Source organism: Ochotona curzoniae, unplaced genomic scaffold (genome assembly GCF_017591425.1).
Source record: "Ochotona curzoniae isolate NIBS_2020 unplaced genomic scaffold, NIBS_Ocur_1.0 contig_908, whole genome shotgun sequence".
In the NCBI taxonomy this organism is placed as follows: Eukaryota; Metazoa; Chordata; class Mammalia; order Lagomorpha; family Ochotonidae; genus Ochotona; species Ochotona curzoniae.
The window spans coordinates 26,228,450-26,252,746 of NW_024466607.1; the positions used below are offsets into that span (position 1 = coordinate 26,228,450).

Genomic DNA, 24,297 nt, shown 5'->3' on the forward strand with positions numbered 1-24,297 from the left:
ACAAGGCAGAAATGGCAGGCTCCTATCCTTTGGAAAGGCCATAACAGCTCATGTGAGCCTTACGGGAGAGAAAAAAAAAAAATGACAAGAAACCCAAGAGACTGAGAGTGTAGGGAAACCAGTAACCATAAAAAACCAAATATTGAGAGCAGACTCTACTGAGACAGAGCTGTCAGGGGAGGCAGACAACCACTTTAAGCAAATGACTTAGATCCTTGTGAAATATGCACCTGTGCACAGCTTCCTCACACACATGTGCATACACACATCTTCCTAAAAATAGGATTTTAAAATTTTAAACCTCGATAGACAGGACTGGCATCATATGTCAGTGGGTTAAGCCACCACTGACACTGCCGAAATGCCATGTGAACACCTGTTAAAGTCCTGAGCTCAGCACTTCCACTCTAGCTCTTTGTTAATGCAGCTGGGAAGGTAGCAAAAGTGATTTCTTATAATATGCTGTTACTTAAGGAACAAAGTGTTAAGAAGGAGAAAGCCCTAAATTATCACCACCAGGTAATCCTGACTTAGTTCACTAAAGAGTAAAAGCTGGTAAGGGGACTTTGCCTGTTAGTTGAGACGTCTGAAGACCCTGGTCCACAGCGGGAACGGCTCAAGTCCCTGGGCTCCTACCAGGAACACCAGAGCCGAACCAAGTAGGGGAGTTACTCAGCAGATGAAACCTCACTCTTTCAACCAGTCTCTCAATAAAGAAAGTTCTAACAAAAGAAATGTGGGCACAAGGTTAGAATATCCAATGCATCATAAAAGCAAATATATATATATCGCCGTTATCCTCTGCTGTCACCTCCCCTAATGTTCTCCAACAAGGTATCAGTACGAACAGTTCTTAAGATTTCTCACAACCCCATAACCACATGGTAATACCAATACAGACATTTATGTAGTTTATTTTTATTTGTTCATATTCATAAAAATTGTATAGCCTACTCAATTTTATCATTCATATATAGCTTTCATAATATACATACCTAATTCCTTTTAACAGCCACATAAAAACTAATTCCAACTAATCCCATTAATAAATTTTATTCAAATGTTACCTAGAATAACCATGTAATTAAATCGTGTCGGTCTTTTATAGCAACGTCTACAAAGACATTCCAATTAGTCAAACTGCCAAGCCAAAGACATTTATGTTTCTTGATTAAAAGCCTTGAAAAACTGGCACTGGGTAAGCGCTTAATACTATTTTGTGCCAAGTTACTGTGCTGATCTACCAAACACACATGTCAAGGTCTTTGTAAATTACAATATTGGATTGAATAGGACCCTAAAAAACATACATTCATGACCTAATCCCCACAACCTGCCAACATGACTTGAAACAAAGAACCTAAAGGTGCTATGAAGTTGAGGATCTTGACGTGGAATTATCCAGGATGTCATTTCCAGAGTGATGCAGAAGGCAGTTTGACACACAAAAGAGAATATGAGAGCCCATGGAGATGCAGAACTGACAGGTGCAGCCCCAAGCCCAGTGGTGCAGCAGCAGTGACCAGCGACTGGGAGAAGTAAGCAGCAGATCCCAGGGCCTTGAGAGGAGTACTGTGAACACCTCCCTTTCAGGCTCTGAAGGAGATCTATGTTGTTGTTAAGACACAAAATGTATGGGGATCTCTAGATAGCCTCGGGAAACTCTACAGTCACCATTAAGTCAGAGCAATAGAAAAGAGCAGCTAGTGTTTTTAGAGGCAAGTTAATTATGACACAAAGAGATGGTGAATTCAAGTCCTGTCCTGAGGGTTGCTCCCTCAAGAGCCTTCCTGGCACCCCCTCTACTCTCCACAATCACAGTCCTGACATCTTCTCTTGACATGTCTGAAGCTAAGATCCAAAATGACTAAACAAGTTGAAACAAAGATTTTTGTTTTGAAAACAAATACCAACTTACCGATTGTGTTTTCTTTACTTTTGGCACAGGCAGATCGAACACAAATCGAACCAATCCAGACTTTGAAAAGAAAGTTTGCAAGTGCCTTTTTTCTTTCCCCCTTAAAAGCCCAGGTGGTGGCAGATGGAGACACACACATGGATATCCATCAAATCATAACTGATCCAGAGAGAGCCTCGCTGGGGAGAAGACAGCATTTCCCAGACAATTTGGTCTCTCCCTGGTGAAGAATTAGCATGCCATCTGGAAAAATGCAATATACTACTTTCACAGTCAATGTAAGGCTAATTATTAACCAATTCCAAGTTAGATTGGCCTAGAACCACAAAACAATAACTCCTGTATACCCACATCCCAAATCCCTTCTCTCACAGTGACCAACTTTGAGTTAATGAAACTAACCCTATCTTTTACTTACATGGCACTCACAGTTGAGAAAGAACTGCCAACTGTAAGCTCTCAGTTGTTTCTCATGGCAAAACTGCAAGACAGAAATGGGCCAGACCTTACCACATTTGCATTTCCCAGAAGACAAACTGGACTTTCCATGCAATAGTTGCCTAGTCAAAACCCCACACTTTAAATCCACTTATGCCCATCCTACAATACACATACCACAATACCACCTGAGGACTGACAATTTAAGGGAAACACATATTTTGAAATGAGCCTGGAAAACCATGTGTCCCTGGCATGAAAAGAAACCATGCAAGTTCATGTGCTAAGGGCATAAAAATCTACTCACCAAGGGCCCAGCATGATAGCCTAGCAGCTAAAGTCCTCGTCTTGAACGTGCTGGGATCTTAAATGGGCGCTGGTTCTAATCCTGGCAGATCCACTTCCCATCCAGCTCTCTGCTTGTGGCCTGGAAAAGCAATTGAAGACAGCCCAACACCTTGGGACTCTGCCCCTGCTTGGGAGACATGGAAGAAATTCCTGGCTCCTGGATTCAGATTGGCACAGCACTAGCCATTGTGGTCACCTGGGGAATGAATCATCGAATGGAAGATCTTCCTCTCTGTCTCTCCTCCTCTCTGTATATCTGACTTTCCAATAAAAATAAAATGAATTTTTTAAACAACAAAAAAAAAAAACATGGAAAGGGAGGAACGAGGGAGGAGGATTCCTAGCTGAGATGCGTACTGGATCACATGTGGATCTGTCCTCTCCTAGAAGCAGCACTTCTAGGCGCCCACTGTCATGTACCATCAGATAACCAAGGAGGTCATCAGAGAACCCATATGTATTTTAAAATCTGTCTCAGTGCACACCTCTCAAACAACTTAATTCTGACATCTCTTTGTCAAGTCATTAATAAGTAAAAAGTTTTCAAGTGGCCATTCTCCACACAGCTATAAAAAGAAAATGAAAAATAAGGTCAATTGCACTTTTGAAAAACCCTACATTTTTTATGACTATCAGTAGCCAAAATATTTGTTTCTAATGATAACTTCTATTTCTATTTCATGGGTCATAGGGTAATGAACAATCAATTAAAGACAAGAGGTCTAAAGTCATAGATTCAAATTCGTTTATTCTCCAAAACAACGAAGTCCTCACTGGGTCAAGCCTGTGCTAGGGCCATCGCAGCAAGCAGAACAAAGTCTTTGGTATGAAGATTTGGATATTTTGGGGGCAAAGTAACACAATAAAACCATGTTGATTTATTCTCTAATTTTCAGCAAAACACATTCAGGCACTCAGAGCTGACTACTGTTGTCTTTCCCCCACAGCCCTAAACAGAGAGGTCACAGAACAAAAGTTACGAACAGTCACAACACAGTTGACCTCATAATGGCAATCTAATCTTAGGTAGCCAAGTAAAAGTGCCTGTGGCAGTCACACATACACAAAACAGCCATCATTCGGGGACATGGGAAAATCCTATCATTGTATGGGCATTTTTAAGGATACAGACTCCTTAAGCATCTGGAAGCATCTGGAAGCGTCTTAGGCATCTGGAAGCAGGTAGATGTTTGCCACAGACTCCTGCTGGTGCCTCAGTGGCTTCTTCCACTTTCTTGCACCTGTTCTGCTGTTAAATTCATACACATTACCAGACACTGTGGGAAGGAAAATATGAAACACAGAGAAAGAGAATTTATAATGAACTTGCAAAGTATTTATTCAGCCACCAAGTGTTTACTGAGTATTCGGTCTAAAGCCAGCATGGTGACAAGTTTATCTTCTCAAATCTTACAATCTTACTGAGGGAGAAACCAACAGAAAACTAGACACAGCAAGTGATTTCAAGTACATTAAAATTTATCCCTTCTAGGGAAATCTTTCGTGGGAACGAAGGATTCTGTACCTTGGCTGTGGTAGTGGTTATGTAAATCTATATAGATTAAGCATAATGGAACTACACAGCAATACTTTAAAAATTAGAGTGCATAAAAACATGAAATCTGAGAAATTCTATGTTCCAGTTAGTTCCATTTCAATGATACAGTTAATTGTACCAATATCAATTTCCTAGTTTGGGCAATGTACTATGTAGTTTATTTTAGAACTTGAGAACTGATTCCTGTATCACACATGAAACATCCAGGTTCAAATCAATCCAGATGAATCGGTGCAAACACAGTGTCGACATCTCCTCTCATACTGAAGAGTAGAATCAGCCACTGCATCAACAGAAAGTGACTGCAATGGGTTCTTGCATTTATGCAATCATACACATTTTTGTTTTAAACATAAGGACCTTGATCCCAGTCTCTATGGATGCAATTATTAGCTAGAAACATAGTATTAAGTACAAGGGTCCTTGTGTCAAAGTGATTGCCTTCTAATGCTCACCATTAGAGAGAGACATCTTCCATGCTCTGGTTCATTCTGCAGATGGCTCACAATGGCTAGGTCTGGGCTAACCCGGAGCAAAGGGCTAAGAGCATCATCTGGGTCTTCCATGTGGGTTGCAAGGACCCAAACACTTGGGTCATCTTCTGTTGCTTTGCCCAGGCCATTAGTAGAGAGCTGAATCAGAAGAGGAACAGCAGGACAGAAACAGATGCCTCCTGGAGATGCCGGCATAATAGGCAATGCATTTACCTGCTATGACACACCGCCAGCTCCTGATCCTGACACTTCCCTCTTACTATGACTTTCGGAGAGCTAAGTTGTCCTATCAGTTTTTCAATTTATAAAATGAAGATGATAATAATCACCACCTTAAATTGTGAGAATAAAAAAAGTTTGTAAAAGTATTTTTATCATAAGAATTCAATATTTGCAATGATTTTGCACTACAAATTTTCTTTAAAATATCTCATAATGTCTTCACATACATAGTTAAATATTATTCAAAGGAGCCAAAAGATGAAAGCAAAGCAATTGTACATTTACGAATAAATGGATAAACAAAATATTACCTATACACATAGTGAAATTTTATTAGCCTTAGAAAGCAGGGTAACTCTTGGGGGCTTGGCGGAGTGGCCTAGTGGCTAAGTCCTTGCCTTGAACGCACCGGGATTCCATATGGGCCCCAGTTCAAATCCCAGCAGCTCCACTTCCCATCCAGCTCTCTGCTTGTGGCCTGGGAAAGCAGTCGAGGACGGCCCAATGCCTTGGGACCCTGCATCCATGTTCCTGGCTCCTGGTTTCGGATCAGCACAGTACCAGCCGTTGCACTCACTTGGGGAGTGAATCATCGGACGGAAGATCTTCCTCTCTGTCTCTCCTCCTCTCTGTACATCTGACTTTGTAATAAAAAATAAATCTTAAAACAAAAAGGAAAGCAAGGAAACTCTGACACTTGCTGTAACATGGATAAACCTTGAAAACATAATGTATGTAAAAGAAATCACATAAAAAGTATTTATGATTTTATTTATAGAAAGTACCTAGAGTACTCAGATTTATAGACAGAAAATAGAATAGTAGTTGTAAGCAGTCAGGGAAGAGAGGAATGGGGGAGTCAAGGCTTAATTAGTACTGAGTTTTAGTTGGAACAGATGCAAACGTTCTGAAGGTGAACAGTGGTAATATTTGAATAACTATTTATTGCACGTAATGCCACAGAACTGTAAATGCAACTTAAATGATCATTGATTTTAAAACACCATTTTATCTCATTGTATTTAACACAATCACAAGATAGATTAATGATTATAAAGTTCTTAACAATATGCCTGGGACCTTAAATGAACTAATTTTTAATTAAATACACATCTTTTATAATTCTTTTTATAATTTTGTAAGGAAACAAAAGATGGCATACAGTGATTTTTATTATATCGAATAATAATAGTAAAGTAGAAAAAGAACCAGGAGAATGACCTCCAGGAAAAAGGCAAGCTTCTGCTCTGATGCTCCATCAGGAGACCTGGGAGAAGACCTTCTGTCCTTAGCAGGTATCCTGTGGTTTGCCCACAGACCTATGAGACCTGAAGTCTCGGTCCCTAAGAGTTACACCAATGTTTTACTTTCCTTGAGAGAAAAGCAGCTACATGAGAAAAACCCCATAGTCCTCTCTGAGCCTCTGTTGGAATGTATATAAAATAAAGACAATAATGGTCATAATAATAAAGAAATGTAATACAATCCTCACAATGAAAAAAAATGGAATATGTGGCATAGGTACTCATCACTTACTTACACAATGCCTCTTCTTTTCGTAAATTCTTGGAACACTAGGACTCACAGGAAACTTATCAATCAGATTAGGATCTAAGTAGCAGGCTTTTTTTTTTTTAACACAATTAAGTATTTTGGAAAAAGGTGGCTTCAGGAAGAGCCTGGCAGCCAGGAATAAAGCTTCAATAATTTTATGCCAAGACACCCGAGGCTGTCAGGAGATGATTTGTGGTGAAGTATTATAAGCTGTTATGGTGCCCATGAGCTCTGAGTGACATTTTGGAAGATGACTTTTACATTTATTACATTTTTGCTTAAACTTTACAATCACCTCCCATGAAGCAGATTAAACCCACAGGCTAATGCCCACTTTTCAGCTGGGATAAAGGAGACTTGAGAAACTTAAACTCACACATGAACTTTGTCCAAGTTCACACAGAGGGTTAATGGTTAGGTCAGCACTCAACCCCGGTCTTGTAACTCTATACCCAGAGCTTCAACAGCACATGTGTCATCTTCTGCTCTTCTTTAGGGGGAAAGTGTATAGAAAAAGCAAAAAGCCTACGGGATATTTTGCAAAATGGAAGTATAATCAGCACTGTAATTTCAGGGTTCACTGATATGAGAGCACTTCCAAAAGCTCAGTGAAAAATGGAATTCAGAGATAAATTTGAGCAGGTATTCAGTTCAGCATTCCATATCATAGTACCTGGATTCAAACCCTTGCTCTGGCTCCTGCATATCCTGAAAGGCAGGGGTAATTGCCCAAGTCATTGGTTCCTCAGGAAAACTGGATTGTGTCCTTGACTCCTAGTTAGAGCCCTAGCCACTGCAGACATGTGACATGTGAAACAACTAATGGGATCTCCCCTTTCTTTCTCCCTTTCCCGTTCAGATAAATAAGCTTTGAGGGGGGGGAAAAAAGCTTTGAATAAGCTTAGACCCAAAAATATTCAAATCTGTAAATATTTTTAAAATGTGCATTGTCCATGAGCTTCATGAAGTACACTTATGTATCCTTAGATCAGGTATTGCAAATCTATGAACCACAGCCTGAAGATGCCATGGCTGGCTGAAGATGAACACAACCTCTTTGGCATTAACCCTTAAAAGGTAATACAAGGTAATGCAAGGTGGGGGACTCCAGCCACTAGGCAATACATAAATCTTTTTTTAAAACAAAAGTAAGGTACAGGCATTTCTCATTGAACAAAAGATGACTCTGACAGCTTTCGTGGCACAGAGGGGATACTGTGTCAGTTACCAATCCCAGGCCTCAAAGCACTGCCTTGTTTTGCCTTGTTTGCTTTGCAACTTGCCCTGAGAGATATAAACTGCTACACGTGATGAATCTTGTTAGAAAGGTTACAAAAAGAGGCCCTAACATTACATGAAGAGGGATGTGGAACCCAGCTGACCCCCAACTTGCAACTGTCCCTGCCAAGCTGTCAGACTTCTGCATGCAACCACTTTGGAGCCACAGCACAAAACCAGCAAGCAGCTGAATATCATTGTAGTAACATTTATGATAGCCCATAAAGCATAGGAATTGCCCATGAGCCAATCTCTCCAATTCCTGACCCAGGACCTTGTGAAAATAAAAGTGAATGCTTGTTATTCTAAGCTCTAAGTCCTGGGGAAGTTTGTTATACAACAACGTAAAACCAAGAGAGGTGTTTTATTTGACACACAAAATAGGGTTCAATTAAACTAGTTACCAGCTATTTAAAAATGAGCACTGTTCATGGAACAATTTGGATTCCCACCTTATTTTGAAGCACCAGAATGTCGCCAGAACCAGCCCTTATTCCCATGTGGCAGTAATGGGATGGAGCTGAATGTGGCCAGGCACCCCCAGCATCAGCTGACACCGATGCTTGAACTTCCTGTTGCATTTACTTCTGGCCTATCAGTTACCTACTCTGCCTGGTCCTAAAAAGGTTTGCTTCAGGACAGAATCTCAATTGGTAAACCATCCTAAGTGTTTCACACAGTTTAGTATCCAAAAAGGCAGAGTGGGTGTAAGTCGAAAGGTTTTCCAGCAACATACCTGGATCAACGGCTTCTCCATCAAACACAGTCTCAAATACAATAGTTTCCTTTTCAAAAGAAAAAAAGCAATCAGCAATAAAGCCATCTTGATAAACCTGATGTTAACATGTGTTGAATACTTTGCCTAGATGATTTCTTACAAGTGACTCCTCTTTTTCATCTATACATGGCTAGCAGCCAGAGAGTAAAACCCTTCATGCCATCAGTACCTCTTTGCAACCTCATACCCTACATCACCAGCTGTCTTCGCTCTCCAAGAATCAGGTTCTTTTTGTTTTAGTCTGCTTTGTTTATTCACTTGAGAGTCCAGACTGCGCAAATGAGATAGGTACACAGAGGGAAAAAAGGCGGAGAGAGAAGTCCTATATTGCGTCAACCTCTAAATACCTGCAGCAGGTAGTGTGGCTGAATCTGGGCTCCAGAAACTCGGTTCAGGTCGCCCAGATGACTGACAGAAACCCAAACACTTCAGCCAACACCTGCTGTCTCCCACAATCTGCATCAGTGGGAAGCTGGAGTCAGAACTGGAGCCAGCAGTTGAATCCAGGCACTGGCATGTGGGTTAGGACATCCTAAGTGAGGCTTAACTGGCTTTTTTTTTTTTTTTAAGATTTTCTCATTATTTGAAAGGCAGAGTTCAGAGAGAGAAGGATAAACAGAGGCAGAAAGTTCTCATCCTCTAGTTGACTCCTGAAGCCAGCAGCCAGGAACCCCATCTGAGACTCTCACATGGATGGCAGAGGCTCAAGTTCTTGGGGCATTTACTGCTGTCTCTCCAGGAGCTTTAGCAGGAAACTGGATCTGAAGCAGAACAGCTCGCACTCAAATCAGCACAATGACATGGGATCCTGGTGTAGCAGGCAGTGGCTTAATGCACTGTGCCACAAAGGCAGCTCATCGGTGGAATAATTTTTTAGAAAGTTTTTGACACATAATTGTGAATATATATATATATATACATACACACTTTGGTACATGTAAAAGAACAAAGGGCAATGACTTCGTTAGTCAAACATTTCTCATCTCTTTGTGCTGGAATCCTTTTCTTGATGTGACATCCCATATTTTAAATAGGAAATATTAAAAGCTGGATTGCCCCCCTCCTGTTTGCATAATGAAATTCTAATACTCAGTACCTCAGAAGGTCACTGCATTTAGAGCTAGAGCCTTTAAAGCTGTAAGGCAAAGTCGTATAGGAGGGCCCAGTACAATGATGGGCATAGAAGAGATGAAGACACTGAAGACCCAGGCAACACGAAGGGACACACTAAGGGAAGTTATCAGCAAGCCAGAGAGAAGTCTTTAAAGAAACCAACTCTGGTAAAATCTTGAGCTTGGAATTCTAGAACTGTGAGATATAAATGTCCATGATGTCAGCCACCCCAGCCATGGTATGTGTTAAGACAAGACCCTACAAATTAATATGGAAGATTAACTGGCATAATTTTCCTGAAGACACAGGTAGGGGAAGGAAGGGTCAAAAGCTAGCCATGAAGCAATGTCATGAAGAGTCATGACCCAGAGAGGAATTCAAGCTAGTTAGGAAAGCAAAAGAAGCAAGAGATGAAGACCAAAATCATTCTGCCTGCTTCCACCTCACATTTTCTTTTTTCTTGGAGCCAGTGTTACTCTTACACAGCTGTGTGACTTGGCCAATGAACATATTTCAGCCATTTCAAGGTGGTCTACAGATTCCACAGTTTAGAAACACCAGCTGTTAAGAATTGCCAGAACTGGGCCCGGCGCGGTGGCGCAGTGGTTGAGGTTCTCGCCTTGCACACCCGGGATCCCACTGGGGTGGCGGTTCTAATCCTGTCAGCCCCAATTCCCTTCCAGCTCCCTGCCTGTGGCCCGGAAAGCAGTCGAGGACGGCCCAAAGCTTTGAGATCCTGCTCCCACGTGGGAGACCCAGAAGAGGCTCCTGGCTTCGGACCAGCATAGCATGGGCTGTTGCGCTCACTTGGGGAGTGAATCATCGGATGGAAGATCTTCCTCTCTGTCTCTCCTCTCTGTATATCCGCCTTTGCAATAAAAAAATAATAAAAATAAATCTTTAAAAAAAAAAAAAAGAATCGCCAGAACTGAAAATATATTCAAGCCTATCTCATGTATACTCTGTTGTCAAATATAATTTGTATTTTAAGTAATGTGAGATATTATAAATGGATTTCCATTCATTTGAAGTTTTTTTCTGAATACACATTTAAGACTTGACACACATTTTGACCTAGCCAAATTTTAAAACTGGATGTGATATTCGAACTTTGTAACACAAACAAATTCAAAAGTGGGTGTCCTCTGAATGTGTTTTTATGAAAGAACTTTCTGTTGGGTAACAGTTACAGGGAAAATGCAGTTCTCTCCTTTTTAATATTGAATAGTCACAAAAATGTACTTACTGTTAATTCTTCCAATTTTTTATTTCTGCTTATTTTAACAGTCTTTTCCTTTTGGCTTGCATCTCCTATCCAAGAGAAATACATAAGACTATAGACATCTGGTGAGCAGCAATTTAAAGATTATGCAAATCAAACTTGACTTTGTGACAATTAACAATCTGTGTCTTACCTGCAATATAGTTCATCTCTCTGCAAGAAAAAAAGATTGGCAAGATATCAGCTTCATTACAATAACATAGGGGAAAAACAATTTCATTCAATAGTGGATTAATGACTATTATTCCAGCTTCTCTACCCCAGAAAATAAAGAATGGTTGAATGGGAAAAATAAAAGTCTTCGTTAACTAGCACTATTGCTTTCATTTCACTATGAATACTTGAGTGCAATAAAAAAAAAAAAAGAAAGAAAGCCATCACTAAATCCATTTTTGAAGTCATGATATTCTTCAACCTGAAAAAATGATTTTTTTTCATTGCTGGTGGAATTTATTTCAAATTCACACTTAGAGCTTACAATTTCAGGTTGTATGATACATAGTTTTGTGTCTTCGTGAAATCAGTAATCTCATTTTCCCCTCATTTTGTGCGTTTTTGTTCCATCATCCTTAGCTATTTTAAAGGTGGAGCTAGAATGACAGAGAGGAAGAGAGAGCGAGCTCTCCCATCCATGGTTTCTCTCTTTAAATGGTTATAACTGCTGTGGCCTAGGCCAGAATGAAGCTGGGAGCCTGAACTGAATTGGAGCAGCCAAGACTCAAACTGGCTCTCGTGTGGGATTTCAGTGTCACCAGCAGCAGCTTAACCCACTGTACCACAATGCCAGCCATGCACTGCTTATTTATATATATATAAATATATACATATAGCAATGATTTTGCTTTGGGTTTCGTTTGTTCTCCATGTGATTTTTTTAAATTATATTTATTTTTGCTGATTAGCGTGATAAGTGGCAAGATCACCACTTCTACATTTTTTTTTTTCCTTCCTGTACCTGGGGGAAGCTGGGAGACAAGCAGAGAAAAGTGAGGGGAGCTGCTGCAGGTGCTTTCAATTGCTTTGGCCTCTCTTGCCAGGTTCAGATAGATTCTAACACAGCCAAATATGTGAAACGGACACTGGCATTGATTACTGGCCCTTGGCTTGTTTGCAAGTTTGTTGAACACCTGTCCATGAAATAGCTTGCCTCAAAATATTACGGGAAGCTGCTTTCTTGTTTCTTCACATATTTATTTTTTAAACATATTCTCAACGCAGGCATTTGCCAAGAGATAAAAATGTTGATTATCACATGTCATACTGGAGTGTCTGCGTTTGGGGTAACTTATATGACATCATCTGCTCAAAATATTTAATGTGTTCAAATGTAACTGCATCAGAGTGGGTTTTTGGTTCAGCAGTGAAAATGTTTGCATCCCACACTCTGGTTCCTGACTCCAGCTTCCTGCCAGTGTAGCACTTGGGAGGTAACAGTGATCGCTGAAGTAGCAAGGTTCACAACACCCACCTGCACAGCTGGATCAGGAGCCTAGCTCCTGGCATTGGCCTGGCTGAGGCCCAGCCCTTGCAAGCATTTGGAGAATGAATGAGTAGATACAAGAGCACGGGAGCTTGTTTCTCTCTTTTTCTTTTTCTCTTTTTTATTATTATTATTTTTTATTGGAAAGGCAGATGTACAGAGAGGAGGAGAGACAGAGAAGATGATCTTCCATCCAATGATTCACTCCCCAAGTGGCCGCAATGGCTGATGCTGAGCCAATCAGAAGCCAGGAGCCAGGAACATCTTCCCGGGTCTCCCACATGGGTGCAGGGTCCCAAGGCTTTGGGTCATCCTTGACTGCTTTCCCAGGCCACAAGCGGGAAGCTGGATGGGAAGTGGAGCCTTTGGGATTAGAACCAGCATTCAAGGCGAGGATCTTAACTGCTACACTATTGCGCTGGGCCCTCTCTTTTTCTCTTAAATGAATAAATAAATACAATTGCAAAATAAATACTATCATAGAAAATCTGCTTCAGATATCCTAAGGTAGAAATCACTAATATATTATTTTTCCATGCTTTTTTTTTAACTTTCTAGATATACTTATGGATTTATTTATTTCATTTGAAAGGTAGATTTACAGAGAAAGAGAGAGATGGAGAGATCTGCCATCTGCTGGTTCACTCCTCAAATGACTGAAATAGCTTGAACTGAACCAATCCAAAGACAGGAGCCAGGAGCTTCTGGGTTCTCCTTGTAGAGGTAGGGGCCCAAGGATTTGAGAAGCCCTCTGCTGCTTTGTTAGGCCATAAACAAGGAACTGGCTCACAAGTGGACCATCCAGTACTAGAACCAGTGCTCATAAGGGATGCCAGTGCTGTGGGCAGGTCCCAATGCTCGTGGTGCCACCACACTAGCCCTAAATGTCATTTATTTTTACATCCTTAAAATTTTTAACTGACATGGATTTGTATCTATTTGTGGCATCTCCTATGAAGTTTTGATATGTATGTGTGTGTACTGTAACATCTGCTTAAACACCTTTCTCTTTTGTTTTATATTGAAAGCATTCTAAATATTTTCTTCTAATTTTTAAAAGAAAATACATAACCAATTATCATTATCTATTTATTTGAAAAGCAGAACAACAGGGAGAGACAGGATGAGATCCTCCATCTTCTGGTTCATTCTCCAAACGCTGGCCAGGGCTGGGCCAGGCTGAATCTAGCAGCCAGAAATTCCATCCAGGTCTCCCAAGTAGGTGGCAGAGAAACCTGCACTTGGGCCCTGATCTGCAGCCTTCCCAGGTACACTAGCAGGGATATGGGGGCCTAAACTGTAGAACAGCCGGCTAAGGTGGTGACTGCTCAAGGTTCTCACTTTGAGTCCCAACTGATCTACTTCCAAGTGCCTGGATTTGCCCAACCTTGACTGCTGGGGGCAGGGAGGGTGAAAGAGCTGATGAAAGATCTCTGCTTGTTGTAACTCTGCCCTTCAAATAAACAAAAATCAGCATAAATAAATACAGAAATCATTTTTTTAAAAAACCAAGGAACTGTTTCAAAATTTAGTCACATCTAGAACCAGCACAGTATTTATTGGGATGCCTGTGTTACAAGCAGCAACATAACTCACCATGCCACAAGGATGGCACCACCCAACTATGCTTTAAAGAAAACTCCACAACTGTTCCTGAAATGCAGTTAAGTTTGGAATCATTCACAAAATGGGCCACTGACTTCTATATCTCAAGTACTTTACTCTTTGTTCCTCAAAAGCAAATGTACAGGGCCAGTGCAATGGCTCAAATAGCTGATCCTCCACCTACAAGCATTGGCATAACTCAGATGCTCTGATTTGTGTCCCAGCTGTTCTACTTCTGATCCAACTCCCTGCTTACTGCCTGGGAAAACAGTGGAGGATGGCTCAAAATCTTGAGAACCTGCACCCGCATGGAAGACCTGGAAGAGGTTCCTGGCTTCAGATCAGTTTAGCTCTAGCCATTGTGATCATGTGGGGAGTGAACCAGCAGTTAAAAGACCTTTCTCTCTGTTTCTTCTTCTCTGTGTAAATCTGCCTTCCCAATAAAAATAAATAAACCTTTTTTTAAAAAAGCAAATATAGGTAGAAGTCAATAAATAAAATCCCTAAAGCCAACTGATTTTAACTCTTTATATCAGAAGCTTAGAAATATCACCTACTTGGCATGAGGCTTGGAGACTTCCTTAGCCGTGCTCTGGCAGCATTCCTTTACATTGCCACATCTCCAAAGTAGGAAACATACCCAGGAAACCAGCCCAGCACAAAACAGAGCCATCAGAGTGAAGGTGAAAGGGATGTACCAGTCACTGGATTTGTATGTGTTGATAGCTGTGTACACAACGGTCAGACCTTTCCTGTGCTGGTTCAGAGAAAACAATTCAAAGCAAATAGAGGGCATCAGTTCCTATTTTCCAAGAGCATCTGTTCACATACTTTCCATATTTTCAAAACAATGATTCCACTTCAAGGGATATGAGACAATAAAACACACTAACTGCAAAATCTATAGAACACAGTTCAATCTCAGGTGTCTTAGAAAATTAAATGATGGAGTGGAGCAAATTGGCATAGCAAGATAATCCTCCACTAGGTGGCACCAGCAACACCTATCGGCACCAGTCCATGTTCCAGCTGCTCTATTTGCACTCCAATTCTTTGCTTATGACCTGGGAAAGCAAAGGAGGATACCTCAAGGCCTTGGAACTCTACACTCAATGTGGGAGATCAGGAAAAGGAAGTTCCTGGCTCCCAGCTTCAGACCAGCTCAGATCTGGCCAATGCAGCAATTTGGGGAATGAACCAGTAGGTAGAAGACCTCCCCTCCCTATCTGTTCTTTCTCTGTAAAACTTTAAATTTCAAATTTAAAAAAAGAATTATACAGAGGCTGTGCTTACCTACTTTTAATTATGAAATACTGAAGCATCTGTTCTAGTGTACAGGGTTGAGATTAGAAGAAATGATGGATCTAAGTCAGGAAGCACAGGGTCTGGTGGCAGTAGGTGCTCATTTCTGTGAGTACCATGACTCCCAGCAGATATTCTCAAAGTGCCCATCTGTCGAGATTTCTACTGGATAGAATGTATTGAGTAGTGGCCTTTTCCAGTGGGCAGCACTTTCTGCTCACTGACGTATTTAGCTGCTTATAAGTTTTTTATGTACTTCTTGCAATTACCTCAAACTCTTTCTCACCCATACACTTTATACTTACTGATGCACAAGCTGAGATGTGGCCCAGTGTCGGGAAGGGGTAGTACACAGGGAGAAAGGAACATGGGTTCAGGTGCTACCTTAAAGAATTTTCCCACACAGGCCCAAATGAAATTCTGTAACTCCTTACTTCAGAACTGGTTGGAGAAAGCAGTGTCCTGGCTCTTGTCACATAAATGTCTATAACAGCAGTCCCTGTCCTGGGCTGGACTGATTTGCCATATTTCAGGTTGTCATCAAGGATATGCACCACGAGATGGTACTGACGCCGCCGATCAGCTCCAGATTCAAAGCGAAAAGGATTCTTTACGATTAATCTTGGTGTATTTGAGCCTCGAGTTGGGTCAAATCCAAAATGATGATTCTCATTTCCTGTAAATGGGTTATTTGAAAAATCCAAGCTATTTTAAAATATGCTGAGTGGTTTCTTCAAGCTACCTTCAATTGTTATTAAAACGTAAAGAGGAAAAATTTCTATTCTTTCTGGATTCACGTATCTATACATGGCTTACAGCAATACTGAGGTAAAAATCAGCAACAGATTCAGCTGACTATGAAAAGGAATGTTTTAATTGTGCAGATCATGAATGGAGTCTCTGTAAAGCATCAGCAAGCCATCATACTACTTTGCAATGATTCTCTCTAATTGCTTCCCCTCCCCTCATCTTCCACTCAGTGCAATTTGATTCCTACCTTTAACTGAGTCTAGATCAATATGAAATGAGCCGGTGAAACCACAAATATCTATTAGCCTCTACTAAGTTCAAGTTCTCCTTCACCCTAGACACATTCTTGTCAACAAGATGCCTACATTCCCCATCTTTACTAGTTAGCAAGTGAAACAGAAATTAAAATTGCCTTTATAACGTATTACAACTGTGTTTACTGATTTCAATGCTCTCAGTCTTTCAGGCAGGTAACAGCACTCCTGAACTCCATACTTTAAATAAGTTTCCTTATTATGCTGTTTTTGGATACCCATATTCTTTTATAAAACTTAACACCATTTATAATTTTATAATTGTTAGTGTTACTGGTATATTGAATAAGTTCCACGAACACAAATTTGTATCCTATCTATTTCTGTGTACAACTATCCTGACAGTACCTGATACATAGTTAGTCCCTATAAATGTTTTCCTTAGAGGAAAAATGCTTGCTGAATTTCACATGGCTGTGCATAAATACAACAACACAACTACAGGCATCTATCCTAATGATAATAGCGACAAATAAAAAGGTGCTTGCCATCTTGGCCAAAACCGTGGACAATAGCCTTGGTTCCTCGGAAAGTAAACACCACAGATCCAAACCCTTTGTTGTCCAATCATTTGTGAAATAGCTGATACTTCATTAGAAAATAAATTAAATTAGAAACATCCAAATGAACAGGATGCCTTGGGGTGAGTGTTTGGCTTATCAGATAAGAGCTGACCATATCCCACACTGGAGCACCTGGATTCGATTCCCAGCTCTATCTGTGACTAACATGCACCCATGGGGGCGGCAGGGATGGCTCAAATAATTGGGTATCCATTTATGGCCCATGTGAGGAACTGAACTGTGTTCTTGGCTACTGGCTTTGGCCACAGCCTGGCTTACCCATTCCAGGTATTTAGGGAGTAAACCTGAAACTGAGAGTGGTTTCTCTTCTCTATAATAAGTAAATACATATAGATATAAGTGAATAATTTTTTTTTCAAAAAGAAAAGGCTACCTTCAGAAAACTTAATGGCTACGGATATAAAATAGTTTAACCTTTACCATCGTTTTTCATAGTTAAATATCATGTTCAACACAGTATAATTAATGTCGATTTGACAGTGCTCGTGGTTAATGGAAATAATAAGATCATTCACCAGAAACTATCTCAAAGCGCATTTCAAAATCTTGTGAATCTCTGTCATGGCAGTTTAGACTGAAGCCATTGACGTTTGTCCCGGCGATCACATTGTCAAAAATAACTGCCTTATACAGATTGGGTGTGCAGACAGGTGCTTCATCGTTCTCATCTTGGATGTCAACAGTGACCTGTCAATGATGAGGGAAGAAAAAACATCACATCCACATCATGTGACTATTTATACACACAATCAGAAAGCAGCATCTCAGAAAGAGACACAGATCATTTGCAATTATTACGCAAAACGTCTAGAATTTTGTATTTGCAGAAATATCCCTGCAGATTTGGACTCTGGCTGTCAATCAAGTCACTGGCTTATTATTCATGGGTCAATGGTGACATTCAGTGCAGCCATTAGGGAGAGCTCTGGGCTCATTAGAAGAGTCTGCAGAAAGCTCACAAATTATGTAAATCATAAGAAAAGAAGAGCTGAAGAAGGATGTCTCTAAAAATTGTAATCTCTTGAAACTTTTAAATATCTGTGTTTAATGGCAAGCATAGCTTGACTTTTCTTTCTTTTAGTGTCTAGTCTGTACTATTCTTTCAAAAAACAATACATTTTTAAGGTTACAATAGGATCCCTGCCAAGTATATTTTCCCCTTAATTAGAGGCTGTACCTTCATTAACTGAAAATACCATAAACCATCAAGCAAAGATTTACATAGGAAAAGATAAAAATATCAAAGATTTGAAAATGTCAGCAACCAAATACTAGTCAGTCTAGAAAGGTTATCTGCCCAGCTCTTAGATGACTAACAACTTTCTCAACAACTTTCCCAGGAGAGACCGTGATACATCTATATTTGCCAGTACTATCACTTTAGAATATTTTCTGGAACATTTTAACAACATAACTAAATTCTTTGGGAATAGTTGATTCTTTAAATGCTATTTCTGCACAATGAATATAGTTAAGTGTACCATTTATGTCAGATCACTTTCTGTGATAAACAGATTAAAAGACATTTCTGTGATATGAAAACTAAATTGAAGGCATGTTCAAGACAACTTCTTTTCTGAGCCACTCTCGTGTTTCCCTTTCACATGTTTAACACATGTTCTTAACAAGTGCACGTCTTCAGAGACTACATGCATTTGGCTCTACAATTTGTTGATTCGCATGAATGATATTGTGCTATAGGCATTTCCTACTTCCTCTCTCACCCAGAGTCGTCTGTTTCTTCATGTCACTCTACAACTGGTTCACTATTTCTTCTTGATTCTTAGTATTACATAGGATGCACCTAGTAATGTAGGGTACTTATTCAATCCCTTAATGATAAATATATGGATTGATTCCAACTTCTCCTATGACATGCACTACAAAAAGCCCTTAAACTAAGTCCCATTTGGACAGAGATAAGATAAAAATCACATGAGCATTGGAGAATAATAGAGTCTTGAGCAAAGATTCTGAAATACAAACATTCTTGATATGTTAGAGAAACAGAGAAATCTGAGGTTGAATTGGAAGCCAGGTCCAGACTATACACGGCGTCACAAACCTTACATATGACCCTGGAGGTTAGCCAGGTGTTGTGTGAAGTCAAGAGGGAGCTGCAAGGAAGGGGATGATTAACCATTTTAATGGAATCAATGAGGCTCCTGAAGAATTGACCATAGGAGCACAAGCATCAAGGGAGTTCCAGAGATGAGCCTGCCACACTAGCCCAGGCAAGGGGTGCTGGTAAGACAACTAAGGTTTTTGCAGTAAATGAGTGAGAAGTAGAAGAATGCAAGATATATTTTGAAAGCAGAATCAGAGAATTACCTTCCAGATAGAGATCTAATTTGGGAATCATAGCAATGATCAAGTATCCAAACTTAATCCCTCTACTTCATCCAGCTGGGTGAACTTAGATAAGCCACTCAACTTCTAAGCTTTGGAAGTATAATTCTTTGAACCACCTCACAGAATCAAAGTGACGGCAAAATGAGATAGTAAATGGTGTGTATCAGTACTTGGCACTATATTGGTGAACAATGAATGAATGATGAGAATGATGGCAATGATGAAAACAACAATGACAGAGTCTTGAACTTTGATGTTTAAAATGTTGTCTCTCTTTTTTGAACTTGAAAGTTGATTTTTCTTTATATCATCAATTTTGTACCTGATACATACAATTTCACTTTTCAAATGTTAACATTTTTCAAACTGCCTGAAGGCGTGTGTTAGCATGGTAGCACATCTACTATACATAATTACTCAATAAATATTCATTAAAATAAAGAAGGAACAAAGTTCTGTTTTATCATTAGGCAAAACATGAACTCTTGTTATAAAAAGAGTCATTGAGAGATTTTTATTATCCTTATTATCCAATCTGCTGTTCCCTCTTCCTGTTTGTAGTACGCAGATGATAACTGCATCTTACCCTGTTTGGGGAGATCATAAATGACTGCAGGGAAAACCGCCATAGCTGCACAGATGTGAGGATAACACTTGTGGTTATTATTGTTTTTAAATGTTTATTTTTCATCTGCTTGAAAAGCAAAGCATCAGGAAGCAAAAGCAAGAGTTTTCAACTCACTGTTTCACTCCCAAAATGCTTGCAACAACCAGGGCTGAGACAGGCTGACAAAGGCCCAGACCTTCATGTGAGTCTCGCATGTGAGTGCAGGTCCTGAGTACTTGAATGATTGTCCACTGCTGGATGATAAGCGAAGCAGCCAGGACTTGATCAAGCACTCTCCTAGGGGATGGTGTCTAAGCCCAATGCACAACAGCACCCATCCCCTCAAGTTATTTTGCGACAACAAAGCTATAAAATTCTGTCCCCATGCCTGTAAGGAAGTCGCTGTCAAAGATATTCTGATTGTGGGTGTACATGGATCTAAAGTTTTCATCACAATGATACATTCAGGAATGCTAATAACCATGCAAGCATCCAGCCAGGGGGCTCTGCTCAGCAGGAGGAAATGCACAATGAATCACCACACCAGATGAGGGCCTAATACCTCTCCCACCCTCCTGCTATCTCTTCTCCAATGACTAAAGCTTGTAGTCACTAATAACCCAAACCACATCATCAGCACAGCAGTATTCAATCTTGACGTCTTTTACAACAGTCCTTTAGTATTACTGGGGAAATTTAGAGGCCCACACTGCCCCCACTTTGATACCAAAAGAAGGCAGAATAACTAATTTCCTTCAATGTAAAAGTCAATGAGAGGCCTAAGTGAATTTAGTTCTATGGCCCTTGTGAGTATACTCAGGAGGGTTTCCTAAGCTCTGTGTATCCAGCTCCTCATCTGCAGCAGAAGTGGTTATGATATTGCCAATCTAAATAAATATGTGTATGTGTAGCCTGCCTGAAGGGTGTGAAATAATTACGTATCTCCATCTATCTTATCTGTGTGTAACAGTCATGAGGTTTTCCAAAGATCACACCTGCCAGACAGATCTTTACCCTGGGCATCTGTGGTGGTTTGTCCTGTAGACATGTATGAATCCTATCAATAGTACAGAATGGCCCCATTTGCAATTATCATTCATTTACTACAAATGAGAAAAGGGAAAGACAAATTGAATCATAACACATTTCTGATAACTCCATTCTTAGACAAAACATTTGTTTGGCCTAGAATAGGAACTGAGTGATAAGTAAGCATGGAGTGTGTATTTGCCATTATTATAAGTTTACTAATTTAATGAGAATTAGTCCTTAGTTCCTTTTTCTCAATCAAGCTTCAACTTTCCTACTGAACATATGCTTGGAAAGTTGGAGAAATTTGCAAGATTCTCTATTCTCCAGTGTGGTTACTGCCTAACCATTCCAATTGTAGTATATCTGAACATAGCGCATTGTGCCTGTTGCGTCTCCCTGCTTACCACGGTGGTCCCTGTGCGAGGATGAACTCAGTCACAATCCACAGCCTCCACAGTGAGGTTATACTGCTTCACAGTCTCATAGTCTGGCTGCGTGGTAAGTTCAATCACCCCCGACAGAGGCTGAATCCAGAATCTCTGCATACCCCGGATGTCTCCACTGGTTATTTGGTAGGTCACACAGTTGAATGGGTAGTCTTCATCAAAGGCCATCACTCTCCCAACTTTGTGGAAAGCTGCCAAGCACATTTTATAAGATTCACTCTCGTCATGCAGATGCATCACTCTGAACAGCTTAACCTACCTTTGCTTGTCAGATGGCACTACAATTTCTCAAAGGTTCACTCCGAATTCTGTGGGGCATTAACATGTATTGAAGATCCCAACTCTACCAATGGAAGATGGATTTAGAGGGAGTTCTCCACCATTTTAAACATGGCATAAGTCAAATTATTTTACTTTAAAATAAATTTATACTACTAAGAAATCTTAGCCTTAGGATAAGATTAGCTTCAGATAATAATTCACAGCATACATTCTGAGACTAGACTGACTGCCTAGGCTCCCAATCTCAGCTGTGTCAGGCATGAGTGTAATTCATTGGAAAGTTCCATAACTGCTGTAGCACTCATATTCTTCATTGGTAAATGAGAAACAGCAGCATGGGTATCTAGTCACATAGAAGACTGAATGAGCATTTAGACTTAAAGCATTTGGATTACTGCTTGGTATGCATTAAGCAGAAAATAAGAATTAGCTATTACTTACAATATTATTTAATCATTGCAATGGTCTATGATAAATGTGCTATTAATGCCTTCACTTTACAGATAAGAAAACTCGATCCAGCAGACCTATATAAGTTGCCCAAGGTCACAGAGCTAGAACTATAAGAGAGAGGATTCAAAACTAATTCTAAAGCCACATTTTTAAAAATTATCTTGTTCTAATTCCAGTCTATAGAACTCCTCACCAATCTTCCAGAATAAAACTGGTATGACAACCTGGTTGCATCAAAAGGCCAAAATTCTTTATCCTTCTGTATTCATGTTTCATTTCTTAGAAATTTATAGTGCCCTTTGCCTATGACCTGGGGCCCAGCCTCACAGCTTATTTTACAAACCTGGTTCAAGCAGTCTTAAATTGCATTATTACACTTGCCTGATTGTTGCAACTCTTTCTTTGACCCCCAAGAACATGCCCAGAGCAGACTGCTGGAACATAAGGAAAGAGTCAAGCTATCCCTGGTCATCCCAGCCAAAGCCAGGACAGATCAGTTGAAGATCAGCCAAGTCTCCTAACGGTGAGCAAACCCAGACAAGCCAATTCCCAGAGCCACAGGCTAAACAAACGTCTGCTGCTGTGTTACTCTAATTGGGCTGGGGGAGGGTTTGCACAGTACGCTCACACTGCAGAACTGGTATAATAGGTTTATCTTTCAATCGTTTTCTGTGTGAATTAAATACTGTGCCTCCTCCATTTAGTAAAATGTTATCTTACAATGGCTAGTTCACCAACATATGTACAGAATATTTTGGTGGCTAATCATCAAGAAGGAAATACAATAATGAAAAGGCCATTTTACATGCAGTCCCTGCCACCTTCCACCTCGCACAGGTTCTTTTCTCTCTTCGCATCCTCTTTTTATCAAAGTTCATCAGTGTCTGAGGATGTGCTGAGAAACAAACAATGAAGACAATGCACAACACTGAGAACAGAAAAGCCACCTTTGTGAAAAGGACATGTTTCAAAGAGCCCAACCTATTGCATGCATAAAAGCATTATTATTAAGACAAAGGTGCTACAAGTAACACAAGACCACATAGAAGACTTCACAGAGGAAATTTTCATTTGCAGTCATACTCCTGGAAAAAGATAATGTCATTTTTACATTTAACACCTGGTTAATGAGATGCTCGCTCTTCCATAGGTATAAAATTAACCTTCCAATAAAAATTAAAAGCTACCTTGAGCATCTTTAACTGAAGTTTAAAATGGAATCATTTTGCAGAACTGTAATTATGCCCAACTCTTCATCAAAAATTACTAGAACTAGATATATCTTCCCCTGTGACTTGAAACCCAATAAAATTCAGTTTCCATGTATTTTCTGGTAGTTGTATTTTCTGGTAGTTGCCTTTTTGTTGTTGCCGATGCCCCTCAAGTTGTGTGTATGTGTGTGTTATGTGTGTGTTTTCAATTTACCACAGACTATTGGGAAAGGGGAAAAATCTATTTAAAATACTACAGATTCACTGAAATTTATACAGGAAAAAAAAAACAAGTTATTCACAAGACAGATCCAAATCCCTGATGTTAATCGACACATCCTGAGGGATAAATCAGGTTTGTTTTTTGAAAATTTACTTATTTACTGGAAAAGCAGAGTGAAATAAACAGAGAGAGGGAGAGAACAAGGGTGGGGGGAGAGCCGGAGAGAGAGAGAGAGAAGAATGAGTCTGATACCTTTTTCCCTAAATGGCTGCAACAGCAGAACTAGGCCAAGTGGAAGAGCTAGAAACCTTTCCAAGAATGTCAAACACTTCCAGTGGATTATACGGGCCCAAGAACTTGAACTGTCATCTCCTGCCACTCCAGCACATTAGCAGGAAGCTTGTTTAGAAGTGGTAGAGCTGAGACAAGAACTATCACTCCAACATGTAACATGGTTGTCCCTTGCAGCTGCTTTAACCCACTGTGATCTCAGTGCCAGCCCTTAACATATTTTTTCCAATTTTCTTAAGGTCCACAAGCTAAATATTTGATTTTCTGAGAGGAGCTTGTTTTCAGAATAGTTTCAGCTTTCCAGTTTTCCTTTTTTAAGTCAAACTACTTCCAAGTTGTGAAGCTCTTGTCTAATAGGAAACTGCTAAGAAACAAAATCTTT

General features: G+C 40.1%; 1 protein-coding gene across 1 annotated transcript in view; it reads right to left on the reverse strand.

Moving 5' to 3' along the window:
• Window positions 1-3,868: 3,868 nt before the first annotated feature.
• LOC121166005 (cadherin-related family member 3-like) overlaps window positions 3,869-24,297 on the reverse strand; it is a 71,230-nt gene continuing 50,801 nt past the window's right edge. Inside the window, 8 exon segments of the mRNA XM_040995029.1 lie at window positions 3,869-3,981; window positions 8,418-8,595; window positions 10,948-11,012; window positions 11,117-11,136; window positions 14,626-14,825; window positions 15,805-16,046; window positions 17,534-17,705; window positions 21,414-21,646. Coding sequence (XP_040850963.1) covers window positions 3,869-3,981; window positions 8,418-8,595; window positions 10,948-11,012; window positions 11,117-11,136; window positions 14,626-14,825; window positions 15,805-16,046; window positions 17,534-17,705; window positions 21,414-21,646 — 1,223 coding nt within the window.